The sequence below is a fragment of the Geotrypetes seraphini genome, chromosome 7, assembly GCF_902459505.1.
Source record: "Geotrypetes seraphini chromosome 7, aGeoSer1.1, whole genome shotgun sequence".
Lineage (NCBI taxonomy): Eukaryota > Metazoa > Chordata > Amphibia > Gymnophiona > Dermophiidae > Geotrypetes > Geotrypetes seraphini.
The window spans coordinates 185,169,360-185,189,289 of record NC_047090.1 but is presented as its reverse complement, the minus strand read 5'-3'; the positions used below and the strand labels follow the sequence as shown (position 1 = coordinate 185,189,289).

The 19,930-nt window shown below is 43.8% G+C and overlaps 1 protein-coding gene across 1 annotated transcript in view; it reads right to left on the bottom strand.

Moving 5' to 3' along the window:
- Window positions 1-19,930, bottom strand: part of LOC117364262 (phospholipase B1, membrane-associated-like) — a 296,571-nt gene that overhangs the window by 53,440 nt on the left and 223,201 nt on the right. Inside the window, exons 11-14 of the mRNA XM_033953278.1 lie at window positions 15,907-15,972; window positions 3,293-3,384; window positions 2,935-3,016; window positions 2,637-2,741 (exon numbers count right to left, since the gene is read on the bottom strand). Coding sequence (XP_033809169.1) covers window positions 2,637-2,741; window positions 2,935-3,016; window positions 3,293-3,384; window positions 15,907-15,972 — 345 coding nt within the window. The remainder of the gene's footprint in view (window positions 1-2,636; window positions 2,742-2,934; window positions 3,017-3,292; window positions 3,385-15,906; window positions 15,973-19,930) is intronic.

The following is a 19,930-nucleotide window of genomic DNA, read 5'->3' as shown; positions in this document are numbered from 1 at the left end:
TATTAGAGCGAAAGGAAAATCCTTCCGAAAATGGAATAAAGAATGGAAAGGCAAATGCAAATCACTACTAAGGAAGAAGATTGCATTGGAGGCAAAAGCACATAAGAAAAACTTTTTAAGGTTTACAAGCAAGAAGATGGTAAAAGAATCAGTTGGATTGCTAGATGATAGAGGGGTAAAAGGGGTACAAAGGGAAGACAAGCCAGAGTGGAAAGATTAAATGAATTCTTTGCTTTGGTCTTCGCCGAAGAAGACATGGACAATGGTATTCAGTGCTGATGAGTCAGAGAAACTGATATGCAAGCCTCCTTCCCAGATTTCATTAAAGACATTCAAAATACGACTGCTGCTACTACAGTATTTCTTATTTCTAAAGTGCTACCAGACGCACGCAGTGCTGTACATTCACACGCAAGAGACAGTCCCTGCTCGAGAGAGCCTACAATCTACACAGGACAAAAAGGGTGAATCTAGACATGCCACTCAGGTAGGGAATTACAGAGGGAATGGTAAGGCAGATAGGGTGGGGGACTAACAAACAGATATTGGTGCTTTACAAGTGGGCTTTTGCCATGGATTTGAATTCTTCCAGAGATGGAGCCTGATGTATTGAGTCAGATAGTTTGTTTCTGTCATATGGTGCAGCAAAGTAGAAGGGACCGAGTCAGAAATGAGCAGCAGAGGTGAAGGGTACAAGCAACAGAGACTTGAATGAGGAGCTGCAGAGTGAATATAGGTCAATAAGTGGAGTTTGAGCTATACGTGGAAATGGACAGGGAGCCAATGAAGTGACTGCACACCTATGCCTGGTGAAAGCCATGGAAGCTGGGTGGAAGGGGCACACATCAGATTTGTTGATTTGGGACCAGGGGCAGAATCGGGAATTTATCCTGGGAGGTCACAGCAAGTTGCACCTGACTTTTACTCAGTGATCCACTCCATACAGTCTTTTCTGTCTGTTCTTGAAATGATTTAGGCACCCTCACTGATCAACCCCACTCTTTCCTGCCTGCAGTCGCTGCTCTGCCTGATGAGCCTGCTTCTTCAAAATGGTTGCCGAGACTTCCTGCAGCAGTCTCTCAGGCAGAGCAGTAGCAGTGAGCAGGAAAGCGTGGAGCAGAGCAGCAGCAGCAGCACTCGATACTTACCTTCCTCCCCTTTCCCCGGCAAATGGAAAATCTGGACCCATGGCCCCGCCCTGTTCTGCCCCCAGGTCCGCCCCCTCGACTTGTATGAGCAACAAGCGACATCGGATGGCATTCACGTATGTGCTGGTGTGACGCGATGATGTCACTGCCTTGTATCCACGCATTCACCGATGCCCTCCCAACGTCGCTCGTTGTGAGAAGCTTTTTAAAAGCCGGACAAAGTGCTGGGTTTTGAAAAGCCTTCCGTATCCCCGGACATGTCCTCAAAAGCTCTCTGGCAGGATGGGGTTTACAAATGTTAGGTTGGAGGAGGGGGAAGTAATAGTGTACTGTATTCTACTCACCTTCCCTCCCCCCCATCCCTAACAAATGCAGAATCTTGCATTTAGGAGAAATCCAAGAGCAAAATATCTTTTTTTTTTTTTTTTTAAGATAAAGGGCTAGCAGTCATCAAACAGGAAATGATGATGCTCCAGGGTCTATTTCTTATTTGGCAACTGTTAGCTCCTCACCTTAAAAAAACATGGTAGCAAATTTTGGGATCCTTTTAGTAAGGCGTGCTAGCTATTTTAGCGTGCGTTAAATATTAGTGCGTGCTAAACGCTAATGCGTGCAAAGACTATAAAGGACGTTTTAGCGTTTAGCATGTGCCTTAGTAAAAGGACCCCTTTATCTCATCTGTAAACATGTGTAACTCTTACTTGTCCAGTGGGCCAATGATCAGAACCTAATTCCAGCACTAGAGGCAATTAGCGACAAAATATCACTGTCATTAGGTATGCAGAATGCTCTAATGGTTTCAGCACTGTTGCTGAAACCATTAGCGCAGACCACATTTAAATGCACATAGATGCATTTAAATGTGGTCATTACAAATCCTACAATATGCGCAAAATAGAGGGCACACCTCACAAGTTGTACTTTTATTGATATTCTTTCAATCAACATAAAAAGTTACCAACCAAAACCCCCCCCCCCCCATCGGCCTAGTAGTTTATATCCAATGCCTGTTAGGCTCATAAAATTTTTCTTTCTGCTTTGAGTGGGTTGATGCAGGGAAGAAAATTAAGACTGTGGGGATGGGAATGAAATATATGGGGACTGCGAGGGGATGCTTCACTGCCAGGACAGAATGGGAACAGGGAAAACAATCTTTTGTTGTGGAGAGGGAATTGGGATTAATCTTTGTCCCTGCAGCACTCTCTAGTGGTCAGATTCATGCATCCTACTATCTGAGCACTGAAGTAGATTTTTCCCCAAAAGAGCAAATCCACAGAAGGACTGAGAGAGTAGTGGGCATAGAGAGACTCATCAGTCCTTGGAAGCTACTATAGACTTCACTCAATATTAATTGTAGCCAAGGAGGGGTTGCATTTGTTTTTAAAGCCTAGTGATGCTTTCTTCAAGTTTAGTTTTGTCTCTGACATGAAGCAAGCACCTCTGCCCCAGTAGATACCTTTGACTCGTTTGTGGATCTTTAATACTCACACTCTTCTGTGGGGGCAGAGCTTTCTTCAGAAATGGTTGGAGCACCACTGCAAAGTTATTTTTCTTGTCGTATCGTCCAGAGCCTATCAGCTTCTCTAGCTTTATCTGCAAAAGGGTCCGAGAGCAAAATTAAAGATCTGCCCCTGGTGTTTGTGGAGGTCGGATTATTGTTGGGTTTTGGTAAGCAGAGGCTGGTATCAGTATCAGTAGGTGGGGGAAAGAGTGAAAGTATGTTTCATTTTATTTTTTTTTCTTGTGGATTTTTTTCTGTTTCCTTTTCATTTGGAATTAGTCATACCTGGAATAAGGCATTTTGGTTCAGCAGCTCCTGTAACTCTGCAGAACCATCGGCTGGAGTGAGTAAACAGGAACAAAATTGCCTGCAATGAGATTAAGAGTTGTGTCCTGTTCCAAGCTGAGGTACTTGTGGGTATTTTGAAGACAGAAAAGGTTATACAGGCTGTAGGGTAGCAAACTGACTGGCAGGTAGTCTAACAGCAGTGCCCAAGAGACTCAGGTTCAACCTTGTCTGATGGTGTCTGAGAGCATAAGGGAGGTGACGGGTCATGGCCCATTAGAGCAAGTCTCTGTTCACTGCCACTGCTCTAAGGCTAACAAGCAGGGTTATGATTCTAGGAAAATGTAGAGAGGATTACTTTTGAAGCTGACAGCCGTCTGATCCATCATCAATTTTCCGGAGATGTTCCATCCAGAATATCTGTACCACATTGACGATAGCTCTTGGCAGCTAAAACAGATAAACAATTAAGGAAGACTGCATTACTCTATAAAGCCGCTAGACCACCGTAAATAAAAAATTTTGCTCTGTAATAATAGGATATTATTCTGCACTCCTATTTAATTTAATGTGAAATCTAGATTCCACTTCTAACCTTAAGATTGATTCTTCATATACTTATCTTTAACCAATTGTTCGTATGCTACAATATAAAGCATTACAGTAGTCCAAACGAGTCATTATGAGGGAATGAATTAAGACTCTGAAGGCCTAAGCAGTAAAGAGATTTTTGGAGTAGGTTACAAATGAATTCTGGAACCCGTATTTATATTTTAGCAATAATTTAAAGAGGGACTTTCGTTCCCATACAAGCTGACTCTGCGATATACAATAACATACAGGCTCACGAGTGATTCTAGATACCAACCAAACTCTCTTTGAAGCCTAGGGTGATTCCTTTTCAATTATTGACAGAGTGCAGCCTAAAAGGGGTTTCATTGAGCTCTGATCCAAAACCAGCTTCTACGCAACCCAATAATGAATCCTGTGGTCGTTTGTGGCAAATTTCTGCGTTCTCTAGTGGGAAAACGCTGACTTTCTCTTCAGAGGGAATTCAGTTTAAGTGCATTTGGATTGCATTTAAAATCCTATTTGGCATTTTTGCCACTTTGATTCCTTTAGACTGGAATGTTCATAGGTTCATCTTGCCAGAAGTTCTCCAAAATTAAAACTTACATTTCCCTCTCTCAGTGGTAAAAACAGAACCTTTAAGAGATTTAGTCATTCTTTTGCTTTTAAATTAACTGAATTCTGGAATGCTTTACTGCTTACATTAGGAAGTTTAGGTTCTTTTGCTTTATTCAGGAAAGTTCTGAAAACTTTTTTGTTTGCTAAACATTTAGGAAATTAACTATTTCAGTCTACTTTTCCTTGTCAAGTTTATGTATTATGTATTACATCATTGTTAACTGAGTCGAGCTCCTCTTGGTTGATGACTTGGTCTATAAAACTAAGTTTTAGTTTAGTTTAAGTCTTCTCCAATTGATTTGGTGGTAAGATCTGGATCTAGTTGGTATAACGTACAGTGAATGATGGGGACTTGGGTGTGAGACTGGAAAAACTCCCCCTGAATTGTTGGGAGATGGTAAAGCTAGCTGTTGTGTTACTCAAGTTACTGTGGGATGCTATCTAGAATGGAAATGTTTCCCTTTCATTGGTAGTTAACAGGTTCGTGGATAAAGTTAATGATATTTCCTAAGTTCTTACTGACTATTCTCAACAGTTGGATTAACAATCCACCAGAATATCTGTGCTTCAGACTAAATTGTCATCACTGCAAAAAGTTATGAAATATTGATATCTCTTTATTGCTTCATTCCTCAGAATCTTAATTCATTCCCTCATAATGACTCTTTTGGACTACTGTAATGCTTTATATTGTGGCATACGAACAACAGAATTGAGGCAGCTGCAAATAGTTCAAAACATGGCAGGGAATTAAGGAAACAGTCATGTGACTTCCCTCCACAGCACTGACTTCTGGTTAAGCAGAGGATTTCTTTCAAAATTTTATACTTACGGACATATTCTATAAACGGCGCCTGCATAAGGCACCACTAGGCGTCCTAATTGTGGCTATCTTGTGATGCATAAGCTCAGGATGCGCACGTAACTTAAAAAAAAAATTGGCTTAATTGGCATGGTAATTGACCGTTAAGGTTTTCAGCCAATCAAAAAATCCCATCAATTAAGCACAGTTATTTACCGTAACAGGTGTAATCCAGGGACAGCAGGCAGATATTCTTAACGTATGGGTGACGTCACCGACGGAGCCCCGGTACGGACATTTTTTACTAGAAAGTTCTAGTTGGCCGCACCGCGCATGCGCGAGTGCCTTCCCGCCCGACGGAGGAGTGCGTGGTCCCCAGTTAAGGTAAGCCAGCTAAGAAGCCAACCCGGGGAGGTGGGAGGGTCGTAAGAATATCTGCCTGCTGTCCCTGGATAACACCTGTTACGGTAAGTAATTGTGCTTTATCCCAGGACAAGCAGGCAGCATATTCTTAACGTATGGGTGATCTCTAAGCTGACAGAGAGGGAGGAGGGATGGTTGGCCATTAGGAAAATAAATTTTGTAACACAGATTGGCCGAAGTGTCCATCCCGTCTGGAGAAGGCATCCAGACAGTAGTGAGTAGTGAATGTGTGAACTGAGGACCAAGTGGCCACCTTGCAGATTTCCTCTATAGGTGTGGAACGGAGGAAAGCCACAGAAGCAGCCATAGCTCTGACCCTGTGGGCCGTGACAGCACCTTCCAGTGAGAGGCCGGCCCGAGCATAACATAACGCAATACAGGCAGCAAGCCAATTGGACAGCGTCCATTTAGAGACAGGACGACCCAGGCGGTTAGGATCGAAGGTCAGAAAGAGCTGAGGGGAAGAGCGGTGAGCCCTGGTACGGTCAAGGTAGTATGCAAGGGCACGCTTACAATCCAGTGTGTGCAATGCCTGTTCCCCAGGATGTGAATGGGGTTTTGGGAAAAAGACCGGCAGCACAATGGACTGGTTGAGGTGAAAGACTGAAACCACTTTGGGGAGGAATTTAGGATGGGTACGCAGAACCACCTTGTCATGGTGAAAAACAGTGAACGGTGGATCGGCGACCAGTGCATGCAGCTCACTGACCCTCCTGGCAGAGGAATGAGGAAAAGCACCTTCCATGTTAGAAATTTGAGCGAAGTAGTGGCAAGAGGCTCAAAAGGAGGTTTCATGAGGACTGATAAAACCACATTCAGGTCCCAGACGACAGGAGGGGGCTTCAGAGGTGGTTTGACATTGAAGAGGCCTCTCATGAACCGGGAAACCAGAGGATGAGCCGTGAGAGGTTTTCCGAGGATAGGCTCATGAAACGCTGTGATGGCGCTGAGGTGGACTCTGATTGAGGTAGACTTGAGGCCCGCATCGGACAGAGAGAGCAAATATTCCAGAACAGTTTCCACCGCCAATGAGGTGGGATTGTGATGGTGCAGGAGACACCAAGAGGAAAACCGTGTCCACTTCTGATGGTAACATTGGAGAGTGGCAGGTTTTCTGGAGGCATCCAAAACGCGCCGGACAGGCTGAGACAGATTCTCTGGAGAGGTCAGCCCGAGAGAAACCAAGCTGTCAGGTGGAGGGAAGACAGATTGGGATGTAGTAGAGACTGATGCTGCTGTGTAAGTAGAGTAGGAAACACAGGAAGAGGAATGGGCTCCCTGGAACTGAGCTGAAGCAGGAGGGAAAACCAGTGCTGTCGGGGCCACCGAGGAGCGATGAGAATCATGGTGGCCCTGTCCTTGCGGAGTTTGAACAAGGTCCGCAACACGAGAGGCAGTGGAGGAAAGGCATAGAGGAACCAATCCGTCCAGTCGAGGAGAAATGCATCCGGGGCCAGACGGTGCGGAGAGAAGAGTCTGGAACAGAACTGGGGCAGCTGATGGTTGTGAGGAGCTGCAAACAGGTCCACCTGCGGAGTGCCCCAGCGAGTAAAGATGGAGTGGAGTGTGGGAGGGTCCAGAGTCCACTCGTGAGGTTGAAGGATGCGGCTGAGATTGTCGGCCAGGGAGTTCTGTTCGCCCTGGATATAGACAGCCTTGAGAAAGAGACTGCGGGCCGTGGCCCAGGTCCAGATGCGGAGGGCCTCCTGACAAAGGAGGCGAGATCCGGTGCCGCCTTGTTTGTTTATGTAGTACATGGCGACTTGGTTGTCTGTGCACAGGAGAAGAACCTGAGGGCAGAAAAGGTGCTGGAAGGCCTTGAGAGCATAAAACATGGCTCTGAGTTCCAGGAAATTGATGTGATGTCGACGCTCCAGAGGGGTCCAGAGTCCCTGGGTGCGAAGATCTCCTATGTGAGCTCCCCAAGCATAGGGGGAGGCATCTGTGGTTATGATCATGGAGTGAGGGGGTAGATGAAAGAGTAGACCCATGGAGGAGTTCAACCACCATTGAAGAGATTGCTGAAGAGACGATGTCACAGAGATGGGATGAGAAAGAAGATCCGTGGTCTGTGACCATTGATTGGCAAGGGTCCATTGAGGTGACCTGAGGTGGAGTCGTGCCAGAGGAATCACATGGACTGTCGAGGCCATGTGGCCCAGAAGGACCATCATCTGTCGAGCAGGAATGAATTGATGAAGGAGCACCTGCCGACAGAGGTGGAGCAGGGTCCATTGCCGGTCGGAGGGAAGGAACGCCCTCATCAGATTGGTGTCGAGAACTGCTCCGATGAACTGAAGGCGCTGCGTGGGAAGCAGATGCGACTTGGGGTAATTGATCTCGAACCCCAAGAGATGGAGGAAAGAGATGGTTTGATGAGTGGCTTGCAGCACAAGTGGAGATGTAGTTGCTTTCACTAACCAATCGTCCAAGTAGGGGAACACTTGTAGGTTGTGAGACCTCAGAAAGGCCGCTACCACAATAAGGCACTTGGTGAACACCCTGGGCGATGATGCGAGACCAAAGGGCAGCACTTTGTACTGATAGTTGTGATTCTGTATCTGGAATCGGAGGTAGCGACGTGAAGCCTGATGGATTGGAATGTGTGTGTAGGCCTCCTTGAGGTCTAGGGAACATAGCCAGTCGTGTTGAGATAGAAGAGGGTAAAGCGTGGCAAGGGAGAGCATTCTGAACGTTTCCTTGACCAAACACTTGTTGAGGTTCCTGAGGTCGAGGATGGGACGAAGGTCTCCCGTTTTCTTGGGTACCAGGAAGTAGCGGGAGTAAAATCCCTGACCTCTTTGGTCTGGTGGAACTTCTTCGATGGCATTGAGGAGGAGGAGGGATTGGACCTCCCTGAGGAAGAGTGGAGTTTGGGAGGAGTGAGAAGCAGACTCTACGGGAGGATTGTCCAATGGAAGAGTCTGGAACCTTAGTGAGTATCCGTGACGGATGATGTTGAGTACCCACAGGTCTGATGTGATGACCTCCCAGCGTTGGAGAAAGATGGTGAGGCGGCCTCCGATAGGTTGAGGGAGAGGCTTTGAAGGATGGAGACTGGTTATGCCCTGGAGAACGGAGTCAAAAGGGCTGAGGAGGTTTAGATTGAGGTAGAGGCTTGGTTGGCTGGTGAGACTGAGGGCGAGCCTGAGCGTGCTGTTGCTGGCGAGGATGGCGAGATTGCTGCTGAGGAGGATTAAGCGGTCTGGCAGAGAATCTGCGTTGATAAGAGGACTGAGGCCTGTAAGGTCGTGCAGGTGGAGTCTTCTTTTTAGGCTTAATCAGTGTGTCCCATCTGGTCTCATGAGCCGAAAGTTTTTGTGTTGTGGAATCAAGAGACTCTCCAAAAAGTTCATCACCAAGGCAGGGCGCGTTGGCGAGGCGGTCTTGGTGGTTTATATCAAGGTCAGACACCCTTAGCCAGGCCAGGCGTCGCATGGCTACAGCCAATGCGGAGGCTCGGGAAGTGAGTTCGAAGGAATCATAAATCGAGCGCACCATGAATTTTCTGAGCTGAAGGAGGCTGGAAATCTGTTGTTGGAAAAGCGGGACCTTACGCTCAGGAACGTATTTTTGCAGGGCGGAAAGTTGTTGGACCAGGTGCTTCATATAAAAGGAGAAGTGGAAGGTGTAGTTGTTTGCCCTGTTGGCCAGCATGGCATTTTGATACAGGCGCTTTCCAAATTTGTCCATTGTCTTTCCCTCTCTGCCAGGAGGGGTGGAGGCATAAACACTGGAGCCCTGGGATTTTTTTAAAGTGGACTCTACTAGGAGGCTCTCATGGGGCAATTGAGGTTTATCAAAGCCCGGAATAGGGATGACTCGGTATAAACTGTCCAATTTTCTGGGTGCACCCGGAACAGTAAGGGGGTTTTCCAGATTTTTATAAAACGTTTCACGTAGGATATCATGTACGGGGAGTTTAAGAAATTCCTTGGGAGGTTGGTCGAAGTCCAAGGCCTCTAAAAAAGCCTGGGACTTTTTAGAGTCGGACTCTAGTGGAATTGACAGAGCCGCCGATATCTCCCGAAGGAATTTCGTGAAGGAGGATTGCTCAGGCTTGGAAGTGGTTTCAGCCATAGAGGGTTCCTCATCTGTAGAAGAGGCATCCTCCTCGGTACCGAGTGGGGATTGCTCCCATAAGTCTGGGTCCCTGATGGCAGGCTCAGTATGGCGGGTTTTTGAAAGGGACTTGCCAGAGCGCATGGATACGGTGCCGGGAGATGAAGACCGGTGTCGATCTCTGTCCCGGGAGGAATGGTGCCGAGCACAGTCCCGGGAAGACCGGAGTCAATCCCGGGCCCGGGAGGGGTCTTCCGCAGAGCAAGTCTGAAGCTCAGGCTGGGCAGATAAGACCGGCATGGAGGTGTTCATCGGTACCGAGGGGGTGGACACCGGTGGGATGGTGCGAGGCTCGGGCCGGTCTGGTACCGGAAGGAGCGGTGCAAGCAGGGTCGGAAGAAGGTGTTGGAGTTGCTGCTGTAGCTGCTGCTGCAGTTTGTCCTGGAGGATGGCCGAGATGCGGTCCTCCAATGGGGGCACCGGTACCGTTTTAGTTTTCTTAGGTACCACAGGTGCTGCTCGACGCTCCGGCGATGAGGAGGCCGATGACGAGGCACTCACCGAGATCGGAGCGGAGCGTTTACGGGATCGGCGGGACGCCGGAAGGACCGGTGTCGCCGCTGTGGCTGGAGGGCGCTCCAGGGAAGTGGGAGGCTTCTTAGCCGGCTTACCTGGCGCTATCGACCCTGAAGAAGGGTCCGGCGGTGTCGATGTGGTCGGTGCCGATTTAGGCGGTGCCGTCGACGCCGGGGCTGGATCCATGGCAGAACCGGTGCCGAAAAGGATATTCTGCTGGATCTGCCTGTTTTTAAGTGTGCGTTTCTTGAGAGTAGCACAGCGGGTGCAGGAGTCAGCCCGATGCTCTGGACCCAAACACTGGAGGCACCAATTGTGTGGGTCAGTAAGAGAGATCGGGCGTGCACACCGCTGGCACTTCTTGAAGCCCAGTTGGGGGGGCATGAAGGGAAACACGGCCTCCGCGAAATCAAACCCGGAGGCTTGTATGATTACAACAGGCCCCGCTGGGGCCGGTTGAAAAAACAAAGAAAAAACACAAAGTTTTTTTTTTTTTTTAAAACAGGAAAAGAATAAAATCGAACAAGAATTAGAAAAAAGGGTCAAAAAAAGCGCGAGCGGGAAGGCAAAAATAGAGTTTTCAACAGCCGTTGAAAGCACATGCGTCTTCTTCGCTCCGCGGAAACGAAGAAACTGGGGACCACGCACTCCTCCGTCGGGCGGGAAGGCACTCGCGCATGCGCGGTGCGGCCAACTAGAACTTTCTAGTAAAAAAATGTCCGTACCGGGGCTCCGTCGGTGACGTCACCCATACGTTAAGAATATGCTGCCTGCTTGTCCTGGGATAAAACAATTTAAGAGTTTGGCATCAAATTCTTATGATGCCTAGTGACATCTATGTGGAGGCACCCTTCCATGCCTAAGATGCTCTCCCAAGTGCATGGATGCTCCAGAGGTGCAAGATTTGCGCAGTCCTTAAAATTGGTAGGTATTCCATTCTATTGCTAAAAATCCAAGATGGCTGCTATCAGATTTTTGGTGCCAAAAATAGCTTTAAAAACACTAAAGAAAAGTTAAATATAAAACAGCAAGATTAGGATTTTTCAGGAGGGGGAACACAGGGAAACATGCAGAAACCACTAAAAACTGTATTTTCAGAGTCCCCCCACCCCCCAATTCTCCTCATAGGCTGTAACAGCCTTACTCGCTGTGAATGTGCTGGAAATGTGCTGCAGCCTGCCTCAGCTCTTTACAGTAGCTGGAATAGGAGAATAAATCACTGCCTCATGCTGAAAGTCCTTTCCAATGTCAATCTTCGGGCTGCCAGTCAGACACAATGTCTGACTGAACCCCCACAGACCGAAGGAGGGAGGCGAAAATGCAGCTAGCACCCTGCGAGACACTGCTGAGCCTCCTATGGATACCCGACAACCTGCGCTCAAACCCCTGCTAAGCAGTAGATGAGGACAGAAAATGGGAACAACCCCAAGCTCCAAAAATACTTTTGCAGGCTGGCTAACAGGTACCACAAGGTATTGGCCTGCTAGCTGCGGACCTCAGTCTGCTTCTCCTCCACCCAGGCAGAGCTGACCTCGAAATAGGAACGCTCCGAGCACCAACACCATCAAAAATTCATAGGAAAACACCAAGTAAAATCAAGAAAAAGGGAGAGCAGAACAGAAACACTCCTTCAGGCTCACATGCATAAGGGAAAAACTGCAGGAGACAGTAGAGTTCCCAGTGAAGTAAAGGGTGTCACAGAAAAAAAAAAACCAGTGTCGATTCCTTCTGCATAGATCGCGGCAATGGGGAAATTAATATTTGTACAGAATGACATACCTGTTGCACTGGATTTCCAGCTATGCAGTACCCATATCTGGAAAGTGGCCAGCATTAAATATATGAATTCTGTGGATATCATTGATATTCAACCTGTCAGATATCTACCCAGCTTTCTCACTCTCCTAATTGTATCCAGATAGTTATCTGGTTAGGAGGTTGCAAATCACCACTAAACAGAAAATGACTCCTATATGGACCACCCTGGCAATATATATATAGTGCCGAATTAGTCGGTAAGGGTATCCACTGAATATTGGCAGGCCCATCTGAAAAAAATTTCTGGCTAATGATAGCCATTACCCAGATAAATGCAATTGAATGTTGACCTCAATTTAATTGACGCAGGACTATGATTTATGAGGAAGTTGGTGCCTTGGTGGCTTTCCTTTGACTTTCCTCGGTGCTGTGAGCTGAATCTTTGCATCTATTTTCCATCATTCTCATCTTCTCTCTCTTCTCTGCTTTGTTGCATTTATTTATGAAAAGTAGTCTAGAAAATGTTAGTACATTTAACTAAACAAAGCTTGAGGATGTTTACTGAAATTAAAGATTGATTGCCAAATCCAAATTTATTCTTAATTTTTTAATCTAAAAAATGTTCAGTAAACCCTTTCTTCCTGACAAATCCTAAATCAAGTTTCCAAGATTCTTTATTCCAAGTTCCAACCCCATTCCAAATTTCTCTAGGGAAGTGGAAATCTTCCAGTCAGGATGTACTGGTGACATTTAGCATTGTTCATACTTACATTTAACACTTTTGGTAGGATTAATAACCCATGTTGACAGCTGAGGAGCACATCCTAAGAGGGAAATTCTGTATATGGTGGGCTGACTGTTTCCTGCTGGAGTTTCCACTCTCCAGTCAGGCACCCCTGCAGCCACACCGGCAGTTGCCGACTCGAGGAGAGGTCCTCTCTCCTCTGGATAAGATTCCTGTGAGCCGCGGAGGAAAGAGGGCTGACTGTTTCCTGCCGGAGTTTCCACTCTCCAGTCAGGCACCCCTGCAGCCACACTGGCAGTTGCCGACTCGAGGAGAGATCCTCTCTCCTCAGGATAAGATTCCTGTGAGCCGCGGAGGAAAGAGGGCTGACTGTTTCCTGCCGGAGTTTCCACTCTCCAGTCAGGCACCCCTGCAGCCACACCGGCAGTTGCCGACTCAAGGAGAGGTCCTCTCTCCTCAGGATAAGATTCCTGTGAGCCGCGGAGGAAAGAGGGCTGACTGTTTCCTGCTGGAGTTTCCACTCTCCAGTCAGGCACTCCTGCAGCCACACCGGCAGTTGCCGACTCGAGGAGAGGTCCTCTCTCCTCAGGATAAGATTCCTGTGAGCCGCGGAACGCGGCCCGTGGACGCGTGCCCGAGGCCGCATGTCCGAAGGGGCATGGCCAAAGGGGCAGGACACGCCACTTTGGAGCCCCTTCGGAGCCAGGAGGAGCGAGGAGCAGCTAGGAAGAATAATGGGAAAGCGGAAAGCTAAGATTATTTCTTCCTTACCCTCAAATGTAATTGGACCAATGGATCATCACTTATCAGTTAACAGTGCTGTCTGAAGGTAAGACTGACTTTTGATCCCAATCTGCCTCTCTCTCATCTGGTGAACCCATGCTTCCACCTCAACCTCTTACTCCATTACCGGAGAGGGCTGTGTTCGTTTCCCAATCAGGGTCGGACTTAGCTTCTCCAGTACTTTCTGAGCTAGACTCTTAAAAACATTTCAAAGGAGGAACAATCTTTTGTGGTATCTCCTGTTTCAATGCCTATCAGTCCTATGCTTAGGCCTGAGTTGGGCAATAAATCAATTACATTGCAAGAAGTCTGGACTGTAGTAAACAGAATTGAGAACTCACTACAGGGCACAGTAGTACAGCTTTGTCAGTTTTCCTCAGAAATAACAAATAAAGTGGATGACCATGATACTCAATTGGCAAATATGGGGAAGAAATTGGATAAAATAGAAACATCTGCTTCAGTAATGCAATCTTGTGTTGTGTCTCAAGTAAAGGATAATACTTTACTACATTTACAGTTGGAAAAGATGGGAAACGCTATGAGATCTAGGAACCTCAGATTTCTGAATTTTCCTTTATCTCATTTCCTTTCTCCTTTGGAATTACTAAAAATGTATCTAAAAGATGTACTTTCTTATTCTGTAGATAATTTTTCTCCAGATAATCTTTATTATTTGCCTAGCGGTATTAAAAAGACTTCAGAAGAAGGGGGAAAGATCAATTAGTGTCTCCTGATAGTTTGAATATTTCCCAATTTCTGGAATCATCTAAAGACTATATAGCCAAAAGAGCAACATTATTAGTCACTTTTAAGACTCAGATAGAAAAACAAGATATCCTCAAATTGTATTTCATAAACAAAAATGCTATGTTCTGTGGTCAACAGATTGTTTTTCCAGATGTCTCTAAACAGACACAGTACAGAAGGAAGCAATTCCTGCAACTCAAGGCTAGAGTCATGAGTGTGGGTGCTTCATTTTTTCTTAAATTCCCCTGTAAGTGTTTGGTGGTATATCAGGATACCAGATATATTTTTCTAGATCCAGTTCATTTAGAGAATTTTCTTATAGATAAACCCAAACTGGATATTTTGCCTGTTATTAATGCAGAGGCTGAGATGGAATGAAAATGATAATTAATTATTTGTCTGACTCTAGAGTGTGTTAATGTTGGAAAGTATTAATGTTTAATTTTCTTTTGATAGAGGCTGTGGCAGGAATAGCCAGCCCCCAATAATGTGGACTTAATGAATGCTAGTATTTTAATTTGATATATTTCCTTTACAGTTGTTTAAATTGCTTGAACTTGTTATATGTTGTAACAATTAATAAATTAAAAAAATTTTTAAAAAAATTCTGTATATGGCACTGAACATTAGGAGCTAATTTTGCTCTAAATTATCGGTGCGTAAAAGCTTTCTAAAAGATGCAATTCTGTGGCAATTCTGCCAAAATGGGGCAGAAATGTGAAAAAGTACACTTATGCTCCCATCTAATAATTGTACTACATGTATATAAATGGTATAGGTAAGGTACACATATATTTACCTCATGTATTGTAACACCATTACTGGAGCTCATATACTATAACATCATTACTGGAGCTCATGTATTATAACACCACTACTGAAGCTCATGCAAACCACTCCCCAGTCATTAGTAGCGGTTTAGAAGCTTCCAATAAACAATTTAAATAATAGTGCCTAAATGTTTCCATGGAGAACCACAAAGGAGGTGTGGCCATGGGAAGGCCTGGATGTGCAGTGTTATATCATTCTGGGGATCCATGCCCAACTTCCACACTGGGATTTATACCTGGTTTCAATTGGTGTAACTCCTCATGCCCAAAGTTAAGCATAAATCCCAGCACTATATTCTCTAAAAGATGCTCAGCCTGGATTTTTGGGTGCCAAATTTTGTGTACCATGTACAGAATTTCCCCCTAAATGCTAAGATGCCCATAGGTATAACATGAACTTCTTAGCATTTAATATGCACTAAACTTTAGTAAAATGACCCCTGAGTAGGGTTACCAGATTTTCCAAATGGAAAATTTGGACCCATGGCCACGTCCCATGGCCTGCTCCATTCTGGCCTGCCATGCCCCATTCCACCCCTAGGCCCACCTCAGGCCCCACCCCCTCGACCTGCATGAGCAACATCAGACGGCATTTGCACATGCGCTAGTGTGATGCGATGTCACCCGCATGTGTGTGATGTCACCACGTTGCATCCACTCATGCGCAAATGCTGTACCGACGTCGCTCATTGCCAGAAGCTTTTCAAAACTCAAAGTGCCAGGTTTTGAAAAGCCATCCGAGGAAATCCAGACATCTGGTAACTCTACCTCTGAAATATGAGTTATAATAATATCAAACATCTGGACATGTCTTCTTTCTAGAAGATAGCCAACTCAGTGATGGAGTGGGAGGCAAATGGAAAACATTCTGCAGGGTTGAGACATACTACTGAAGAGATAACCAACAGGCCCAGAATCATATCATTCTGTCTTATGAATACTGAAAATTCACAAGCCATAAGACATGGATCAAAGCCAGCCTGACTCAGTTGATCCTAATATTATGGAGCTGGTGGTCAGTCACTTTTATTATTCTCCTGTGTTTCTTTTCTTACCTCACGATGCAGCATGTCCAGAGATGCCGTCATATTATGAATATAGTTGTCTGAAGAAAACAGTTCCTGTCAAAAACAAAGCCCCCAAATACTCTTTATTAGTTCATAAAGAGGTGAGAAACCCAGTACTGATAATATCTCTTTTATAGCTTATGATTAAATTCTCATACCGTGGAATTAACATGAGAAACACAGTCCCTTAGCTCACTCACTTTGACACAGATCCTTTTTATTTCAATCATTTATGTTATAAAACATATATGCCTTAATTTTTGAAAACTTTGAATCTTTAAATGTAGTTGTTCAACATAATTGTACTTAACTGAAAGGAAGAATGCTGTTGGTCTCATCAGGAGGGCCACGCCCTGAAGCAGCAAAAGTTTATTGCGAAACATGACCCATATTGGCAAGGCACAGGGTCCTCCTTTCAGTTAAGTACAATTATATTGAACCACTATATTCAAAGATTAAGGCATATATGTTTTATAACAAATAAATGTTTCAAAGAAAAGGGACCAGTGACAAACTGAGTGAGCCATGGGGCCTGACTTCTTTGAAAGTGTGAATAAACATGTGAATAAAGGCAAGCCGGTTGATGTAGTCTATCTAGATTTCCAGAAAGCTTTTGACAAAGTTCCTCTTGAGAGGCTCCTGAGAAAAGAGTGATGGGATAGGAGGCAATGTTCAATTGTGGATTAAGAACTGGTTATCGGACTGAAAACAGAGGGTAGGGTTGAATGGCCATTTCTCTCAGTGGAGGGATCTGTGCTAGGACTGGTGTTATTTAACTTATTTATAAATGATCTAGAAATTGGAACTACGAGTGAGGTGATTACATTTGCAGATGACACTAAACTGTTCAAGGTTGTTAAAACGCATACGGACTGTGAAAAACTGCAGGAAGACCTTAGGAAATTGGAAGACTGAGCGTTGGTAGATGAAATTCAATGTGGACAAATGCCATTTATCAAGATCATTTATTGTTCTATTGTCCATTTATTTTGGCTTTTTGGAAATCAATATGGGGCCAAATAAACTGTTTGTTGGAAAATCCAGTGGCATTATCCTATGATACTGTGCTATTTGGTATGTCAATGAGAGCTAAAAGCCAAATATCATCTAAGAACAACAGGCTTTTATTAATAATGACAGGAGTTGCCATATAACAAATTACGAGCAATTGGAAGAGGCTTAATTATAGTTTTTGGTGGAATTCTTTGTGTCATATGTATAAAATGGAAAGAACATTAGCCATTCAGAAAGGGAATTTTAAGAAATTTCAGGAGACTTGGGAGCCATTAGCAAAATATTGTAACATCTAATTACTGTTTTCCCCTATAAACATGCACATCCGGGAGGGGGGAGGATGATGGTTAATGAATTTAGATATATTGAATTGGGGTTCATTATAGAAATTTTATGTGATGGGCATTGTGATTGTTTAGGAGGGGAGGGACTAATTCTGAAATGGATATTAATGGAATATTAAGTGTGCTATTGAAGTATAAAATGTTGTATTTATTGTTACATTTATTGTAAGTTTTGAAAATAATAAAGAATTGGAAAAAAAAAGTGATACATATTGGGAAGAATAATCCATCCAAATCATAGTTATCAGATGTTAGGGTCCATCTTGTGTCCCAGCGCTCAAGAAAAGGATCTGAATGTCATCGTAGACAATACACTGAAGCTTTCCGTCCAATGTGCTGTGGCGGCGGCCAAGAAGGCAAACAGGATGCTAGGAATTATTAGAAAAGGGATGATTAACAAGACTAAGAATGTTATAATGGCTCTGTATCACTCAATGGTGCAACCTCACCTTGAGTATTGCATTCAGTTCTGGTATCCTTATCTCAAAAAAGATATAGTGGCATGGGGGGGCGAGGCTTCGCGGCATACGGAGATGGTCGGGTAGATGAATGGCTCCGTAGTGAAAGGCTACTTTTGTTAAGATTTGGCAGTTAAAATTTATGTAAATTGGATAGAAAGGAAGATTTCAGTGAGAAAATGGCTTCGGGCAAACACAGTAAAAATAACGTAGCGAATTTAGGTGCAGGAAGTGTAAAAAGAACAAAACTGGATTCGGTTTCCCCGTCAGCGATCCCGTTGCCTTCAGAAGAAGTGGAAAATAGAGATCTGATGAATGAATTACAGAAAATTAAAGAAATTGTAATGGAAAACGCTAAAAACATAAAAGAGGTTAAGGAGAAAAATGGAGAGTCTGACTAAAAGAATGCAGGCGGTTGACTTCAAAATTGAGCAGTTGGAGAAGCACGCTGAAAAGTCTGAGGCAGACTTGCTGGTATATAAAAAGGATCACAAGGAAATAGAGATGTTAAAAAAAGACCTTGAAGATTTGTTAAACCGAGAAAGGCGAAATAATTTGCGTCTGATCGGGGTGTCTGAAGGGGTTGAACAGAATGATCCCATAAAGTTTGTGATGAATTTTATTCCAAAGATTTTACTGTTTAAAAGTCCTTTCCCGCTAGAAGTAGAGAGGACGCACTGGATCCCGCTGAAAAGATCAAGCAGCCAAAATGGTCCCCATCCACTAATTTTCAAGCTGCTAAGATATCATCAGGTGGCAGAAATTATAAAACTAGCTAAAAATAATAAGAATCTTAAATGCCAGGATTCAAAAATCTTTATAGTTCCAGACTTTGCAAAAGCTACTGCTTATAGAAAAAAACAGCTTTTGGATTTAAGACCTAAACTGAGAGCATTGGTGGCAAGATATGATCTGGTATACCCAGCCATTATGAGGGTGACCTATGAAAATAAAACTTACAATTTGGAGGAGTTAAAATAATTTTTGGATCAATATGATTTACCTATGGACTCATGAAAATATTTTGGTACTGTACTTATTAAGTTTTGAGTTTTGATTTGTTTGTATATTATTTTACTGAAAAATTTAAAGATATTTTATTGAAGAAATGAAAAATAAGAATAATATCTTTCAATAAGGATTTATAGCAGTTACTGTTTGAAAAAGGCTCAATATTCTAACAAAGGCAGGTGATTAGATTGGAGTGTGGTTTACTGCTATGTTAAGTTGGAAGAACAGTGATATGGAAGAATAAATATATCTTTGGATGATATTTATATTACAAAGAGGTAGTAGAACTTTAAAAAGATAAATAAAAATAGAAGAAGGTAAAGATTTTGACAAGTTGGAAAATGCACTGGAATTTGATGTGAAATGCTGGGACTGTGAGGATCGCTTGTATGATACGGCTTGATCCTCACTTTGATTTATATTTCACATCTGAGCTTTACTTAGCTAAAAGCTTAGTGGTACATAGGTGTTTTACTGGAATTGCAATGAAACTGCAGATTAATTTAAGAAGAACCTGGAGCTGGTTCTCAGACAATTGGATGAATTGATGTATGGACATTGCCTGGATAAAAATGGAAGATGATGAAGGTTTTGACTATTGGGAAAATGCAATGGAGCAGGATGTAAAATGCTGGGATTGTGAGGATCGCTTGTATGATACGGCTTGATCCTCATTTTGATTTATATTTCACATCAGAGCTTTGTTTAGCTTAAAGTTTGATGATACATGGGTGTTTTATTGGAGATGTATGGAAAATACAGATGAATTTATGAAGAACTTTGAATTGATTCTCAGATGATTGGATGAATTGCTGTATTGTCATTGCCTGAAGGTGCGGGGAATAGAATGTTGCTACGCTTGTGAAAAGTTGTTGGACTGCTATATTATATGTATAATATTTATTTTATTTATTTAGATTTTTATCCTGTCCTCCCAGTAGCTCAGAACGGTCAACAAGTGAACATACACAATGGAGTGTAATTGGACATATAAGATATACAATAGGTTTATATATAATATAATTAATGTTTAAAGTCATGATAAGGTAGTGATGTAGGTTGATTTATTTGTGCATCATTTAATGAACTTCATGGTGGTATGAGCCTGAATTTTCATAGAAAATAGATTAACTTGATTGAGGGGAAAAAAAAAGTATTAACTTTGGGATTGTTTTAGATTATATT